Raw genomic sequence first — 18,842 nt, 5'->3', positions numbered from 1 at the left:
TTCAATCATCAGTTCACACTGTGCTAATTGTAATTATAGGGTGGATTCAATTTATTTAAATGGCTAAGGAGGCACATTGCCATGATTGTAGTGTTTACTTAATCCTAAACCTAGCTCTACGTTTGAACCTTTTATCATGAAAAGTCATTTTTCTTGACACATTGGTAGTTATAAAGAGGTCTTAAAGACATTATGGATGTGTGCGCCCCATTATGGTAGAGCATGGATGTTTCTATATGCTAGGCAGCACTCAGTGTTCCCAGATGTTAAGTGCCACCACAGTACATTTAGCTGTGTGTGGATGTCACTATAGTATGAATGCAGTCATGCCACTGGTTTGTCTGCATCGGAAATAATGAGACAGTTTTGACAGTAAAATCTTTCTTTTGAGGCTTCACTGTTCATGGTGTTGAAAGAGAAACGCGTTTGCTCTGACAGAGACAGTGATGCTTGTTTTGTGGCGTTCTGGAGGAGAAGCAAGCGTGTTCCCAGACTCCCGCCGAGATTATCAGTGAATGTTCAACTAACATTTGAGGAAATCGCAGTGGGAGAGAGAACAACAGATGCTCAGAGATTTGCTGGACATAAGGTCACACGTAGCGTTTCAACTCTGAGTGCCACTGTGAGCCAGTCAAACTACGCAAGTGCACATACAGGAGGCCATTGCGCTTCCAAAATAGGAGTCGTCCCTGTCTTCTCCCTGGACATTTTCAATATTTTAGGTCATTTAATTTAAACAATGGCTAAATTGTAGATCATATCTTAGGTATCTCCTCCTACCTCCTCAGATTGTTAATAGTATGCACCAGAAGGGAAAAAAACGAAAGAAACTGATTAGAAAGGAATAATGGTGAACATGTCATGCAATTATACATTGAATGCCAATAATAAGTGACATGCTTCTAGTTCACTTACTTTTAGGGTTATCTCTCTATCACGCTGTGGCAGTCCTTCAAAACAACACTCAAAGACATAAGCCCAGCGAAAGGATAAATGGATGTGTTGAAGAGGATGATGAAGTACTGTAGAGACCCTATTTGAGGTTGATAAATATTTTCTCCCTCCTTGACTCACCTATTCCTACTTGACATTTTCAGAAAAGGAAAGCTTTATTTGTAGTCCGTTCTATTTCAGGATTAACAAGGGACAAGGGATTGACATCAAGAACCTCAGCTCCAGATCAGTCCTCACAGTGACCAACATGACAGAGGATCGCTATGGTAACTACACGTGTGTCGCTGCCAACATCCTGGGAAGGGCCAACGCCAGTGTGCCTCTCATTCGTAAGTAGCCTGGATGTGTCTATGTCATTGCTGACATGGGCCTTTTCTGTGTGGGCTCTTGCATTTTGAAACAGTATGAAACATTGCTTGACCACTTCCTTTCTGCCAGTACAGATGTATTAATTTTGTCAATCATTTTTGTGTATTTTTATATGTTAAAGGATATACGTGTGTACATGCTTTTGTGTGTGTGTGTGTGTCCACACACATCAAGCAAGCAGCAAGGAAGCAACAAAGAAAGAGTATATTTACTGTAAAACCATTTTTGATCAAGTAGATGATGTAGAAAACTCCATTTGATATGTTCAGCAATGAAATATTAGCCGGTACATTTCAATTATTCAATAGTTTGTGCTGCTCCCTCTAATAACAGTGTCCTTAACAGACCAAACCCTGCTCTACAGAAAGATACCCTTATAGGTGGTGAATGCCAAGGGAGTGCTTGAGTCTCCTGTTTGTGCATGCACAAAGAGCCACATCAAAGGCTGTGTGAGATCCTCAAATGGAGGGATCTTAATGTGACGACGCTGCAGAGGCCTCAAAGGCAGACTGAGTGGCAACAGGGCCCCAAAATAGACAGCCAGGCAGCTTCCTGTGTTCCCTCAGAACTGTGCTTCTCTCTCTCTCTCTCTCTCTCTCTCTCTCTCTCTCTCTCTCTCTCTCTCGTGCACTTTCACCCTCTCTCTCTGATAAACACTAATGGAAGAGAGGCCAAGCAATCCCTGCAGCACGACACAAAACCCGCACATAAACACACACAACAAACCAGGGAGTGAATTTGCCGTGGGTGACTTTAAATTGCTATCCTAGTAACAGTCAATAGGTATTGATGAGGTGGAGGGGGGGAGAAATTAATATTTAATCAAGAAGTGCCCATTGGGGTAAATGTATTGAGGCAACAGTGACAATATGGGTTCATGTGTTTGGGGGAAAACTTGTGAAATTGTGGGCTGTTGCATTGGGCCATCTTTAGCTCGTCCATCGTTCCTGTTTCTTTCTTTGGGTACATTCTCTGTTTTGTTTGGTTCTTTTAATCACACCCAAGGGTTGAAACTTTACACATCAACTTATAAACCTATTAATTTGAAACTTAAATTATATAATAATGTACAGACCAGCTATATACACCTTGGTGAATTAAGGCAGGATGCATAGTACTTTTAAGTGCAAAGAGAACATGAAAAAGGTGTCAACCTGCACCAGTCTTCCTCAGTGTATTTCCAATGACAGATGGTTTGGTTGTGTTGGGAAAGAGGGGTGAGTATCAACATCTGAGCTTTGGGCTTGTATGTCGTTTTGTGTCTTGCACACAACTTGTTTCACTGATTTCTATCTAGTCGGTGGGAGTTGTGGGATTGTTGTGTCCCAACTGTGCTGTTAAAGTGGTTGAGTTCGTTTGTCCAAGTCTTTGTCAGAATGTGTGGGTTCTTTGTTTCCCTGGAGTTTTCGTTTAGTCAGGGTCTCTGCTGCAAAGAGTTGTGAGCCTCCCTGGCATTTTAGACACTCAAGCTTTCGACAGGGTACTCACGACGCTGATACATCATATCCAATATCCACTCTATTCAACTTTTTTTTAAACTCAAGACCGTCTTTCAGAATGCCTGTCTAATATTATACACCATGCACTGCTGCATCACGCTCTCGTGTATATAGTCTCCATAAAAAAAGAGTGTGTGTTTCATGTCACAGAAGTGAACCTTTACAAAATTATGCACAGATTTAGTCCCCCTTTCCCCCAACAATTGAGAGGACTCCTCTAGCTTAATTGGTCTAGCGATTATCCCCTGCCCACCTCGGCTTAGCTCTGGAGGACCTTTGCAGTCTAACCCCAACCCCAGCCATTTGCCAAAAGGAGAAGAAGCACACAGTAACTGCTTCTGCTCCTGAAAAACCTCCTCCTGGCAGCCATGTTGAACCAGGACTGCACTAGCTGGTGGGCTAATAACTGCCTAGTTTGTTTTTCATGCTTATCAATCACCGCCCGGGTTTGTGTCGTCTCTCCATGTCTCCTTGTCTGTTATTGTTGTTGTTGTCATTGTTATTAGTGTTGTTGTTTGCAGTCACCATACTGTGACCACACCTCAGTCATTGAGCATAAAGGGCCAAAAACTTGTACCAAATCGTGGTGGATATAATAGGAGTTTATGCCTACAAATAATGTCATACAAAGTGCCTTCAGAAACTACTCATACCCCTTTGCTTGTTCCAAATTGTGTTCTGTTACAGCCTGAATTTAAAATCGATTAAATCCTTTTCCACACAATGCCTCATAATGACAAAGTGACACTTTTTGGGGATATTTCTGCTAATTTATTGAAAATTAAATGCAGAAATATGTATACTGATTTTACTGAGATACAGATCATGTAAGGAAATCAGTCAATTGAAAGGAATTCATTAGGCCCTAAACTATGGCAGGCCCAGCCAATCAGACTTTTCCCCACAAAGGGTTTTTATTACAGACATGAAAGCTTCTCAGTTTCATCAGCTGTCCAGGTGACTGGTCTCAGACGATCCCGCAGGTGAAGAAGCTGGATGTGGAGGTCCTGGGCTGGCGTGGTTACACTCGGTCTGCGGTTGTGAGGCAGGTTGGACATACTACCAATGGCATTGGAGGCGGCTTATGGTAGAGAAATTAACATTCAATTATTTCGCAACAGCTCTGGTGGACATTTCTGCGGTCAGCATGCCAATTCCACACTCCCTAAAAATTTGAGACATCTGTGGCATTGTGTGATAAAACGGCACATTTTAGAGTGGCCTTTTATTGTCCCCAGCACAAGGTGAACATGTGTAATGATCATGATGTTTAATCAGCTTCTTGATATGCTACACCTGTCAGGTGGATGGATTATCTTGGCAAGGGAGAAATGCTCATTAAAAGTGATGTAAACAAATTTGTGAACAAAATTTGATAAACAAGCTTTTTGTGCATATGGAAAATATCTGGGATCTTTTATTTCAGCTCATGAAACATGGGGCCAACAATTTACATGTTGCATTTATATTATTGTTCAGTATAATTTACATACACTACATGGCCAAAAGTATGTGGACACTTGCTTGTTGAACATCTCATTCCAAATCATGGGCATTAATATGGAGTTGGTCCCCCTTTTGCTGTTATAACAGCCTCCACTTTTCTGGGAAGGCTTTCCACTAGATGTTGGAACATTGCTGCTGGGACTTGCTTTCCATTCAGCCACAAGAGCATTAGTGAGGTCAGACACTGATGTTGGGAGATTAGGCCTAGCTCGCAGTCGGCATTCCAATTCATCCCAAAGAGTTGGGGTCAGGGCTCTGTGCAGGCCAGTCAAGTTCTTCCACACAACAAATATTATGGCTGAACTCAAATGTGCTGGTTGATAAAATACCTGTATTTATGGGAAAGATGTTTGAAAAGGGTATTTTGTTCTGATATGATATTGTAAATTGGAATGGTAGAGTTATGGCCTTCATGGAGTTCCGAATTGTACAGGAAGGTCTACTCAATCCAAGAGTACAACCAACTGATTACAGCATTGCCCAAAAATGGAGGAGGCAGGTGGCAGTGGGAGGAGGTAGGGTACTGGTCTGTCTGCCCAATATAAAGGATCAAAACTGGTTTTAGAGTTTATGAGTATATATGTAAAACAACACAAGATTTAAGACTTTGTGCTTTTCAGCTAAAATTATTATGTATTCTTTCCACCAACCAAATGTTGAATATTTGGGGGATAAAATCATCGAAGCTCTGCAGATTTTGTTGTGAGGATACAGAATCAATAGACCATTTATTTTGGTATTGCCCTCAGGTAGCCTGTTTCTGGTCTCAGGTTCAGGGATGGCTGAAAATGCATAACATTAATCTAAAATCTACCCTAGAAATAGTACTGTTAGGAGATCTGGAGAGACCGGGTCAGTCAATTACTAATATACTAATACTCTTAGTAAAAGTATGTATCTTCAACTCGCAATCTGTGGATTCTATTCGATTAGATAGATTGAAATTGTACGTTAAACATCACAGCATAGTTGAAAGATATGTGTTGCGTAGAAACCTGAAGTGAGTGACCAGCAGAGATAGATAAGATGGGCTGAGGGAAGCTGAGGGTTGGGATGTGGAATTGGAGACAAGTGGGAGTGGAGTTGCTGTGTGGGAGATAAAAAATATATTTGACTATCATTCTAAGTAAAAATTAAACATAATAAAAAGTCAGTTTGAATGACACTGAGGGGCAGTGTTTTTACAACTAATGCTGGTTTGCCTGAGGCTGATGCCGTGCAGGTGTTTGTACACATGCACATACACACTCTCATTCAAATAAACGCGTACAAGAACACACACATACATGTAATAGTGCCAGACATGCACACAAACTTATACAGTTGGCATTATGTGGATATATTGAAGCAACATCTCAAGACATCACTCAGGAAGTTAAAGCTTGGTCACAAATGGGTCTTCCAAATAGACAATGACCCCAAGCATACTTCCAAAGTTGTGGAAAAATGGCTTAAGGACAACAAAGTCAAGGTATTGTAGTGGCCATCATAAAGCCCTGACCTCAATCCTATAGAAAATGTTTGGGCAGAATTGAAAAAGTGTGTGTGAGTAAGGAGGCCTACAAACCTGACTCAGTTACACCAGCTCTGTAAGGAGGAATGGGCAAAAATTCACCCAACTTATTGTGGGAAGCTTGTGGAAGGCTACCCTAAACATTTGACCAAAGTTAAACAATTTAAAGGCAATGCTACCAAATACTAAGTGAGTGTATGTAAACTTCTGACCCACTGGGAATGTGATGAAAGGAATAAAAGTTGAAATAATTAATTCTCTCTACTATTTTTCTTACATTTCAAATATAATAAAATAAATAAATAAAATAAAATATATTTATATAGCCCTTAGTTGAAACTGGAGCAGCAGTACGGCCAGGTGGACTGGGGACAGCAAGGAGTCATCATGCCAGGCAGTCCTGAGGCATGGTCCTAGGGCTCAGGTCCTCCGAGAGAGAGAAATAAAGAGAGAAAGAGAGAATTAGAGAGAGCATACTTAAATTCACACAGGACACCGGATATGTCAGGAGAAGTACTCCAGATATAACAAACTGACCCTAGCCCCCGACACAAACTACTGCAGCATAACTACTGGAGGATGAGACAGGACGGGTCAAGAGACACTGTGGCCCCACCCGAGGATACCCCAGACAGGGCCAAAGAGGAAGGATATAACCCCACCCACTTTGCCAAAGCACAGCCCCCACACCACTAGAGGGATATCCTCAACCACCAACTTACCATCCTGAGACAAGGCCGAGTATAGCCCACAAAGATCTCCGCCATGGCACAACCCAAGGGTGACGCCAACCCAGACAGGAAGATCACATCAGTGACTCAACCCACTCAAGTGACGCACCCCTCCTAGGGACGGCATGAAAGAGCACCAGTAAGCCAGTGACTCAGCCTCTGTAATAGGGTTAGAGGCAGAGAATCCCAGTGGAAAGAGGGGAACCGGCCAGGCAGAACAGCAAGGGCGGTTCGTTGCTCCAGAGCCTTTCCGTTCACCTTCACACTCCTGGGCCAGACTACACTCAATAATATGACCACTGAGAGATGAGTCTCTCACATGGGTAGGCAGACCATTCCATAAAAGTGAGCTCTATAGGAGAAAGCCCTGCCTCCAGCTGTTTGCTTAGAAATTCTAGGGACAATTAGGAGGCTTTCGTCTTGTGACCGTAGCTTATGTGTAGGTATGTACGGCAGGACCAAATCAGAGAGATGGGTAGGAGAAAGCCCATGTAATGCTTTGTAGGTTAGCAGTAAAACCTTGAAACCTCAGCCCTTGCCTTGACAGGAAGCCAGTGTAGGGAGGCTAGCACTGGAGTAATATGATCAAATTGTTTGGTTCTAGTCAGGATTCTAGCAGCCGTATTTAGCACTAACTGAAGTTAGTTTAGTGCTTTATCCGGGTAGCCGGAAGGTAGAGCATTGCAGTAGTCTAACCTCGAAGTAACAAAAGCATGGATACATTTTTCTGCATAATTTTCGACAGAAAGTTTCTGATTTTTGCAATGTTACGTAGTTGGAAAAAAGCTGTCTTTGAAACAGTCTTGATATATTCGTCAAAGGGGAGATCAGGGTCCAGAGTAACGCCGAGGTCGTTCACAGTTTTATTTGAGACGACTGTACAACCATTAAGATTAATTGTCAGATTCAACAGAAGATCTCTTTGTTTTTCGGGACCTAGAACAAGCATCTCTGTTTTGTCCGAGTTTAAAAGTAGAAAGGTTGCAGACATCCACTTCCTTATGTCTGAAACACAGGCTTCTAGCGAGGGCAATTTTGGGGCTTCACCATGTTTCATTGAAATGTACAGCTGTCTGTCATCCACATAGCAGTGAAAGTTAACATTATGTTTTCGAATGACATCCCCAATAGGTAAAATATATAGTGAAAACAATAGTGGTCCTAAAACGGAACCTTGAGGAACCTTGACATTTACAGTTGATTTGTCAGAGGACAAACTAATATCTTTCCGACTGATAAGATCTTATCCATGCCAGAACTTGTCCGTGTAGACCAATTTGGGCTCCAATCTCTCCAAAAGAATGTGGTGATCGATGGTATCAAAAGCAGCACTAAGGTCTAGGAGCACGAGGACTGATGCAAAGCCTCGGTCTGATGTCATTAAAAGGTCATTTACCACCTTCACAAGTGCAGTCTCAGTGCTATGATGGGGTCTAAAACCAGACTGAAGCATTTCGTATACCATGTTTGTCTTCAGGAAGGCAGTGAGTTGCTGCGCAACAGCCTTTTCTAAAATGTTTGAGAGGAAGGAAGATTCGGTATAGGCCGATAGTTTTTTTATATTTTCTGGGTCAAGGTTTGGCTTTTTCAAGAGAGGCTTTTTTACTGTCACTTTTAGTGAGTTTGGTACACATTAGGATGTGGTACACATAGGAGGGCCAAGCACAGGAAGCAGCTCCTTCAGTAGTTTAGTTGGAATAGTATCCAGTATGCAGCTTGAAGGTTTAGAGGCCAAGATTATTTTCATCATTGTATCAAGAGATATAGTACTAAAACACTTGAGTGTATCTCTTGATCCTAGGTCCTGGCAGAGTTGTGCAGACTCAGGACTACTGAGCTTTGAAGGAATACACAGATTTAAAGAGGACTCCGAAATTATTACTGCTGAAGTGAAAGCCATCCTCTCTTGGGGAATGCTGCTTTTTAGTTAGCTTTGCGACAGTATCAAAAATAAATTTAGGATTGTTCTTATTTTCTTCAATTAAGTTGACTCAATTAAGCACATTTCACATGCTTAAAATAAAGTGGTGATCCTTACTGACCTAATACAGGGAATGTTCACTATGATTAGATGTCAGGAATTGTGAAAAACTGAGGTTAAATGTAGTTGGCTAAGTGTATGTAAATTTCCAACTTCAACTGTGTGTGTGTGTGTATATATATATATATATATATATATATATACATTTTTTACTGTTTTCTTCTGTCTTTTTCTTTTTTCTCTTTAGTTCATTCTTTTGGCTGTTGGTGCATTTGGGGTGTTCTTTGGGTTGTGGAATGGAATGAATTAGTATTTTTATTCTTGGGGGGGGACTGTGGGAGGAGTCTCGAATGGTTGAGGGACAGCTATTGGGGAACTGTGGGGGATCTTGGAGGGTTCGGGTTCACATTTTTTGGCCTGGTGGGAGATCTGCCAAGCATGCCCTTGAGCAGGGCATTGACCCTGGATGCTTCTGTGTGTCGCTCTGATTGGGAGTCTTTTGGATGACTGATATGATGTAGTTGTTGAGCGGCTTCACTGCAAGTATATTGTATATATGTTTCGGATATTCAATAAAAAATTCAACATTTTTTTCTTCAAATAACACAAAAAAAAAATAAGTTTAACATTCTACCACACCAATCTCGACATTTCTGCATGGACCTCGCTTTGTGCACGGGGGTATTGTCATGTTGAAACATGAAAGGACTTCCCCAAACTGTTGCCACAAAGTTGGAAGGACAGAATCGTCTAGAATGTCATTGTATGCTGTAGCGTTAAGATTTCCCTTCACTGGAACTAAGGGACCTAACTCAAACTATGAAAAACAGCCCCAGACCAATATTCCTCCTCCACCAAACTTTACAGTTGGCGCAATGCATTGGGCAGGTAGGGTTCTCCTGGCTTCCGCCAAACCCAGATTCGTCCGCCGGACTGCCAGACTGGGAAGCGTGAGTCATCATTCCAGAGATGGAATGATCCAATGCTAGTGAGCTTTACACCACGATCCAACGCTTGGCATTGTGCATGGTGATCTTAGTCTTGTGTGCGGCTGCTCTGCCATGGAAACCCATTTCATGAAGCTCACGACAAACATTTATTGTACTGACGTTGCTTCCAGAGGCAGTTTGGAACTCAGTAGTCAGTGTTCCAGCCGAGGACAGACTTATTGGAAAGCTGGCATCCTAGGACGGTGCCACGTTGAGCTCTTCAGTAAGGCCACTCTATTGCCAATGTTTGTCTATGGAGATTGCATTGTTGTGTGCTCGATTTTATAAACCTGTCAGCAACCAGTGTGGCTGAAATAGCCGAATCTACTAATTTGAATGGGTGTCCACATACTGTTTTATATATAGTGTAAGTTTTCACATCCCTGAGTCAATACCCCCCCCCCCCCCCCCATGCTATTAAAGGAAATTAAACTGATTGAGAATTAGGTTTACTTCTTTGGTTTGCTCCACTTCCAAATGTTAAACCATTTCAGTAGAGGGAGGGAATTGTTTTCTTTAATTGGCTAATATCTCACTTCTGGTATAAATGTTTTGGCCATTTTAGCCCCCAGATTAATTTACAACACTCTGGTTGTGTTCGTGGTCCAGATTCCCTGTGGAGTAGCACATGGGACTGGAGACTGAGGAAGAGGCTGGAAATGCAAATAGCCGTCTTTGGATGACTGAGCCCCGTGGAACCCCCACATAAGATGATATGCATGCTAAACAGCATTAACAAGGAGAAGAATAACAAATTATGTGGTTCATAAATAAATAAAATAGTAACACCTGCTGCCATATCATTAAAGAGGAAAAACAGTTAAGATAGCCTCAAGAAATATTCACGCAATGAATGTGGCTGTGCATGAAAGACGGATGATGTAATCATGTCGTGGCAGCCCGGGTTGGGCTCAGTCGGAATTGCAATTTAGTAAATTGGTGATTTTTTTCATCATTATCATGACCTTAGTTTTGATTCGATAATCAACCTTCAGCCAAAGCTGAACAAGTCTATTTAAAGATATTCATTTGTTATTCTAAGAACCACTCTAAGAACACAAAGCAAATCGCATACAACTCCCCACTAAATTAATCTGGGCAGCTCTGAATTGTGTGAATGTTACTCATTTTCTGCCGTCATTGTTCTGTGAAGACAAGAGGATGTTTTATTACAGTGTAAGATGAAATACCCCGCTGCATAATGTGTTTTGTCTCGCAAGTGAGTCCTGTATAGAGGTCACTCAGCATACACAAGAATGCTTTTTGATGGGATACATTGTGAGAATGTAGCTAACTCCCAACCTCATTGAGGATATAGGAGGGAGATTGCATGTCAAAGGATATCATACTTTGCAGTAATGGAAGAATGTCTGAGAGAGCTGAGAATGGAAGATAATTCAGTAGGGGATTCGTGCTCAAGTATTAATCAGATAATGCTGCTGCTTGAAAAAAGGCTGTCCTCAGATATCCACTACTGCACTAGTTACCCCAAAATACATTTGAAAAATCACTGGTTCCCACCAATATAGTCAGAAAAAGAGTATCATTGTAAATGTAATATATGGCTCTTTACACATATTCAAATGTAAAGCATATCGGACTTTTGATTTTTGTTACAAATCCTAATGGTTTCTTCTTTAGGAGCCCTTCTAGTTCAGATACTTGGAAAACTAGCAAGGAGGCTAAGGCCTGAAAAAGTTGAATGAGCAATTGGTGTCTCTCCATTTGCCCTGAAATCTAAATGTATATATTGAGTGCCCATGTAACTGGATTAAAATGGAAAGTGTAAGTAGGCTCCGCACTACTCTTGCATGTCCTAGATATCATTGCTCGCTTTGCAAGTAGAAAGAAAATAAAGTGGCAGTCTTTTTTACCTACAATACCAGTCAAACGTTTGGACACACCTACTCATTCAAGGAGTTTTCTTTATTTGGACTATTTTTAACATTGTAGAATAATAGTGAAGTCATCAAAACTATGAAACAATACATATGGAATCATGTAGTAACCAAAAAAGTGTTAATCAAATCACAATATTTTTTTGAGAGAATGCCAAGGAGGTGCAAAGCTGTCATGAGGGTGGCTACTTTGAAGAATCTCAAATATAAAATATATCTGTCCAGTTATGCATTAGGGGGCTCTATTAAAATTTTGGGATGAAAAACGTTCCCGTTTTAAACAAGATATTTTGTCACTAAAAGATGCTCGACTATGCATATAATTGTCAGCTTTGGATTGAAAACACTCTGACGTTTCCAAAACTACAAAGATATTGTCTGTGAGTGCCACAGAACTGATGTTACAGGCGAAACCCAGATAAAAATCCAACCAGGAAGTGACGCATTTTTTTAAACCGCCTCATGCCAATGATTCCTTATATGGTTGTGAATGAGCTACGAATGAGCTTACGTTTTCCACGTATTTCCCAAGGTGTCTACAGCATTGTGACGTCTTTGTACGCATTTCCATTGAAGAATAGCCGTAAGGGACCATATATAGCAAGTGGTCACATGGTGTCTCCAGCAGAAAATCTTGCGTAAAATACTGAGGTAGCCATTTTTCCAATCGCTTCTTATGAGAAACCAATTGCCTCGACGGATATATTATCGAATATATACGTTAAAAACACCTTGAGGATGGATCCTAAACAACGTTTGCCATGTTTCTGTCGATATTATGGAGCATAATAGTGGTAGCATTTTCAGGTCGATTTCTCAGCCAAGCATGATGAACAAACGGGAGCTATTTCGCCTACAAAAATAATATTTTTGGAAAAAAGGAACATTTGCTATCTAACTGGTTGTCTCCTGAGTGAAAGCATCTGAAGTTCTTCAAAGGTAAATGATTTAATTTGGTTGCTTTTCTTATTTTCGTTAAAATGTTGCCTGCTGCCAGCAGAGCCTAGCATAGCATTATGCCATGATTAACTTACACAAATGCTTTTCTAGCGTTGGCTGTAACGCATATTTAGAAAAACTGAGATGACAGTGTTGTTAACAAAAGGCTAAGCTTGTGTTTGAATATATTTAATTCATATCATTTGCGATTTTCATGAATAGGAAAAGTTTCTAGGGGTATTTATGTCCGCTGCGTTATGCTAATTCGTTTGAGGCTATGATTACGATCCCGGATCCGGGATTGCTCGTCACAAGAGGGTTTAACACTTTTTTAGTTACTACTTGATTCCATATGTGTTATTTCATAGTATAAGAGTGAAGACATCAAAACTATGTAGAAAATAGTAAAAATAAAGAAAAACCCTTGAATGAGTAGGTGTGTCCAAGCTTTTGACTGGTACGAAGGCAGCATAACCACAATAATGGCTGCCTGAGTTTCCTCTCCCCTGTGGAAGTTTCTGGGGGTGTTCATGTCTGCATTTTGGGATTATGGTAAGGTCCACATTTGAGTTTCTTTCAGCACTACATACAGTAATCTTGTTTGTCCCCTCCCACCAAATTCTATTTGACAAAGCAACCATCAAACTTAATGATCCATATGTATAAAGGTGTTTGCACATACAGTCCTCTTTAACCCTATCAGTCCTGAGACTCCAACTCCATCGGCTTTTCATTTATCTGACTTTAATTTATCTGCCTGTCCATCCCTTTATATAGCCTCACAATGAAGTATTTTACCCCCAAATAATTCAGCACAACCAGGGATACAAGTAGAATACAAATCTGATATAAACAGCATTCTACAAGAAACAAAAGGTCAGCCAAAACAAAAACCTGATAAAAAATGAATTTACACTACAGTTCTAAAAATCTGGAGCATCAGCATTTGTGGGTTCGATTACAGGCTCAACATGGCCAGAAACAAAGAACTTTGTCCTGAAACTCGTCCAAAAAACTGTTCAGTGGGAAATTAATATCCAGCTGTTACATGTGTGTGTTTGTGATTCTCAGCTTTTATAGATAGCTTTTAAAGGGTGTGAAGCATGAGTTACCAATGTAACAACACAGTATCGTCAAAGACTTAGTAACTTAGTTGTCGTCACGATCTGGTTACCTATAATTACAAAAACGTATGTTTTTGGGTTATTACATATTTATCAAATGATTTCTTCTTAACTACCCCCAATGCACTATTTCTCAATGTCATATGGAGGATATACTCTGTCCTACCACGTTCATATGCTAACTCTGTAGCTAGCTCAAGCTGGCTAACATTAGCCCCTAGCCATGCTAGCATTTAATTACATTCCACACCAAGTGTTGGCGTTGGTGAGTTACAATCCACCAATCACGAGAAAGTGTGATGTAAACAAGGAGCAGATGTGGACATGCAGCGTGTTCTTCACAGACTTTGTGGCGGTGTTATCTAGTGGGAACCCATTAGCTAGGTAGGCTCTGGTGCCTTCTTGTCGTTGGCTCAAAACAAAAGAGAAAATTATACCTGCTTGCTCTATTTGTGGTTCTGTTTTGGTTGTGTTCTGTTAGTTATGTTCTAGCTGGTCTCCAGTAGTTGGGCTCTCGCTTGCCGACCATAACAGGGGTTGTTGTTCAATTATTATTTTTTGAGCAGTTTGAACTCCAAAGGAACTCAGACTCCTCAAAATAGCCCCCAAAGCTAACGGAACTGAGACCATCTCGAGAGGTGGTAAGAGTTTGGTTTGCTTCCCTTTTTAAGGACAAGTTGAACAAAAAAACTCCCCAGGTTCGCTTGTCATTATTCCCGCACCACACACTAGACTACTGCGACACTGTTTCCCATGCCATGACCCCTCACATTGGTGCCACAAAAGAGAGAAGATGATGATGTGTGAGATCGTGGAAAAAACATGTGCAGTTTCTGGATATTGATTAACAATCCATAGAAATTCCCAAAAATTTGTGGAGTTTTGTACTGACACAATGTTCAGATTATTTGTTTGCATTACGTGATCTATAGGCTGAGTGCTTCCTAAGCTGTTTTTTGTGGGGCTGTTGAATAGTGTGAGAAGACAACATATTTGGTGAGAATCACAACATAGGTTACAAAAGTAAAGTTCTTGCTATCAGGGATCCTTGGGACGTACCAACTCTGAAGTTACCCCATTGAAGTTGACATTTAAAATGGTAAGGGTTAAAGTAAGTGTAGGGATTAAGGTGAGGGACATCCCAAGAATCCACAATAGTACTAGTCTTTTAATTATTATTTTATTTTTTATTTAACCTTTATTTAACTTCGCAAGTCAGTTAAGAACAAATTCTTATTTACAATGACAGTCTACCCCACCAAACCCGGACAACGCTGGGCCAATTATGCGCCGCCTTATGGGGCAGTAGCCTACATTGGGTGTACAATTTTCAATTACAGCATTATTTAATCTGCATTATAAATTGGGTGGTTCAAGCCTTGTATGCTGGTTGATTGAAATCTGTGGGATATCAGACTATATATCATGGGTATGAAAAAAACATTTATTTTTACTGTTCTAATTATGTTGGTAACCAGTTTATAATAGCACTAAGGCACCTCAGGTGTTTCTGGTATATTGCCAATATACTCCGCAATATACCATACCCCCTCGGGTCTTAATGCTTAATGATACCATGGAATTGTTGAATACTCGTTTCTGTTTGGCTTGAAGGGCTTTCTAGTGTGCATTATTTTCCTGTAATGCACGGTATAATTTAATGGCCAACTCAAAGTTTATTTGTCGCGTGCGCCGAATACAACACAGTGAAATGCTTACTTACAGGCACTAACCAATAGTGCAAAAAAGGTGTTTGGTGAACGATAGGTAAGTAAAAAAATAAAACAACAGTAAAAAGAAGGCTATATACAGTAGCGAGGCTATAAAAGTAGCAAGGCCACATACAGACACCGGTTCGTCAGGCTGATTGAGGTTGTATGTACATGTAGATATGGTTAAAGTGACTATGCTATAGTTCATTCTTACATGTTCTATGTTTGAGCTGCGTTTGAATGCAAAATTCCAATTGAAAACATTATTGGAATTGTTGAATTCAATTTTCATAATAGCAAGCTAGGACTGATGGTTTGGTTAACTAAACTAGCAAGTATGTTTGTTTGGTTATCAACGTAACTGCTTTCACTATCTAGTATCTATCACTATCACTATCTATCACTTGCTAGCTACTTCAGATGAACACATTTCTAGTGGCAAATGAACACATTTCTAGCGGCAAATGTGTTAAATTATAGCCATGGTATAGAAGAGATAATCAACTCTTGGCTCTATGCTTTCTCTGGAAAATAATGCAACTCTGTAGTTAGCACATCGTGGAAAACACCTTCCCCGGAGTTCATTAATTTTCAGAGAACACATAGCCCTTTGTTGATTATCCCTTACCTATGCTATTTATTATGTTGTCAATAATATTTACATGTTAATATTATCTTCTGGTTATAATTATTATGTCTAATCTTTTAACTAAATTAAATATATTAGCTTCCAAAGTAAGTTGGTATATCTGTGAATATACAATATTGTGAATACACAATTATTGTGTGAATACAAAGAAAACTGAGTTATTTAGCCTTTTTTTACCCCAGAGTTTACTTTAATGAGGACTGAGATGTGTTATTTTAAAGAGGACTATATGTGAAAACAGCCTTATTGGGTTAAAATAATCGATCTCTGTCCTCTTTAAACTCTGGAGTAAAACAAAGCTCAATAACTCAGTTATCTTTGTATTCACACAATAATTTTGTATTCACATAATAATTGTAATCAGAAGATACTATTAATATATAAATATGATTGGTAACAGAATAAATAGCAGAAGAATAACTGCATATTAAATTATTATGTAATTAAAAATTGTACACCCAACGTATTCTACTAGCCCTATAATTGATTTTGTACCCTACATTCTTAGAAAAAAGCAGCTATCTAGGAACTAAAAGGTTTATTCGGTTGTCCCCATAGGCAGGGTTGGGGAGTAGCGGAAACTGTAATCAGCTAAAATATTGTAATCAGATTACAGATACGTTTGTAAAACGAGATGATTTACTTTGAGGATTGCCTTTAAATTCAGAAAGGATGTTTGCGTAAAAAAAATATTTGACACTTCTCTGTAATCTCAATGACATTCAAATCATTGAAAAAAGGAACAAGGTTAAGTTTGTTCCACCTCAGTGTCTGACCACAAGTCACATCCCAAATGTGTTTGATGGATCGCAGAAAAAGATCAGGAATAGACTTTTGAAGGCTACAGTCCAAGCTATGTCTTCCAATGGTGTGACTGATGTCGGCATCCAAAGATTATCCAACTTGAATAAACGCTAGGAGTTAAGGTTGACAGCAGTGGTTTAATCAACGCCGATACGATATCACTTACTATTGATATCTACATAGCGCATTGATGTGAATCACCCTGCTGCTCTCTCATTTAACTATTCGCAACTCACGGATGATGGTTGTTGTCAATGGCTGTTCACAAATCTAAATGTGTATTTGAATCCAATAATGGTTGAGTTCAAGAAGATTAAGCTGCCTATCAATCATTGTTTTTGAAACCAGTGGACAGCCAGTTAAACATATGCTCTTGCAACAGCTGCACAGTGCGGATCCCAACCTATGGAATAAAAGTGGGGATTTTATTGTTCAATCTAATTCATGCTAATAAAAAAATAACAAATCCATAGGCCTAATGGAAACATGCTCAAACTTGAAAGGGCAATCTACATCAATTTTTGGATCTAGAAATTATATAAATCCTGACAGGTTATTTCACTTAAAATTCACAGTATCACATTTCCAGTGGGTCAGAAGTTTACATACACTAAATTGACTGTGTCTTTAAACAGCTTGGAAGATTCCAGAAAATTATGTCATGGCTTTAGAAGCTTCTGCTAATTGACATAATTCGAGTCAATTGGAAGTGTACCTGTGGATGGATTTCAAGGCCTACCTTCAAACTCAGTGCCTCTTTTGCTTGACATCATGAGAAAATCAAAATAAATCAGCCAAGACCTCAGACCTTCACAAGTCTGGTTCATCCTTGGGAGCAATTTCCAAATGCCTGAAGGTACCACGTTCATCTGTACAAACAATAGTACACAAGTATAAACACCATCATACCGCTCAGGAAGGAGATTCTTCAAAGTAGCCACCTTTTGCCTTGATGACATCTTTGCACACTCTTTGCATCCTCTCAACCAGCTTCACCTGGAATGCTATTCCAACAGTCTTGAAGGAGTTCCCACATATGCTGAGCACTTGTTGGCTGCTTTTCTCTCAATCTGCGGGCCAATTCATCCCAAACCATCTCAATTGGGTTGAGGTCGGGTGATTGTGGAGTCCAGGTCATCTGATGCAGCACTCCATCACTCTCCTTCTTGGTCAAATAGCCCTTACACAGCCTGGAGGTGTGTTGGGTCATTGTCCTGTTGAAAAACAAATGATAACATTAATTGGAATGAATGGCATTCTGGTAGACTTTGGTTTTTAATGTTAAGATATAATTGAATTGTATTATATGTAGTAGGAAGCGATGGATTAGAAGAAGCCTACATAACCAACCGATAAAGTAAAATGTAACATCCATATATGGCCAGCTATGTAAACTTTAACATTGATTTATCTTGCAATAGATGTCGTTTAATTGGTAACATACATTTTTGTCTTGTTCTGATGCCTCTTAAGGGGGAAGTAATCTAAATGTAATGGAATGTAATCAGATTACGTTGCTGAGTTTGGGTTATCCAAAAGTTACGTTACTGATTACAATTTTAGACTGGTAACTCGTAACTGAAATCGATAACATTTAGAAAGTAACCTACCCAACGCTGCCCATAGGAGAATGCTTTGAAGAGCCCTTTTCAGTTCCAGGTAGAATAATTTTGGTTCCAGGTAGAACCCTTTTGAGTTCCATGTAGAACCTATTACACAGAGGGTTCTACATGGAACCCAAAATAGTTATTCTTGGAAAAAAGGGGTTCTATGGGGACAGCTGAAGAACCCTTTTGGAACCCTTTTTTCTCAGTGTATGTAACGATTCCCATCAAATATGTTGTTGTCTTTTCACACTATTCAAACCCCACAATCGAATAAACAGATTATGAAGCCCTTATAGCATATAGATCACATATTGCAAACCAATTATCTGAACAAAAAAATGTCTGTGCATCCTTGACCATCGCTAATCAATATCCAAAAACAGCACAAGTTTTTTCTGCGAACCTGCACATCGTTTTGGCAGGGGAAAAGTTTTTGTAGTAGTCTAGTGTGTGGTGTGGGAATAATGATGAGAGAACCTGGGGAGAACCTGCGGAATTCAAGCGAACCTTGGAGTGTTCACACTGCACATCAAATTGTTTGAAAGGGGAGCAAGTGTGAAAACACCC

At 39.9% G+C, this 18,842-nt stretch overlaps 1 protein-coding gene across 2 annotated transcripts in view; it reads left to right on the top strand.

Annotated features, from left to right (window-relative positions):
• Positions 1-18,842, top strand: part of negr1 (neuronal growth regulator 1) — a 372,829-nt gene that overhangs the window by 266,719 nt on the left and 87,268 nt on the right. For both annotated transcript variants that reach the window (XM_020455166.2, XM_020455164.2), the window contains exon 6: positions 1,135-1,283. In XM_020455166.2, the coding sequence (XP_020310755.1) occupies positions 1,135-1,283 (149 nt within the window). The remainder of the gene's footprint in view (positions 1-1,134; positions 1,284-18,842) is intronic.

The sequence above is a fragment of the Oncorhynchus kisutch genome, linkage group LG21 (genome assembly GCF_002021735.2).
Source record: "Oncorhynchus kisutch isolate 150728-3 linkage group LG21, Okis_V2, whole genome shotgun sequence".
In the NCBI taxonomy this organism is placed as follows: domain Eukaryota; kingdom Metazoa; phylum Chordata; class Actinopteri; order Salmoniformes; family Salmonidae; genus Oncorhynchus; species Oncorhynchus kisutch.
The sequence above is the reverse complement of the archived record's forward strand: the minus strand, read 5'-3'. Positions and strand labels throughout refer to the sequence as shown.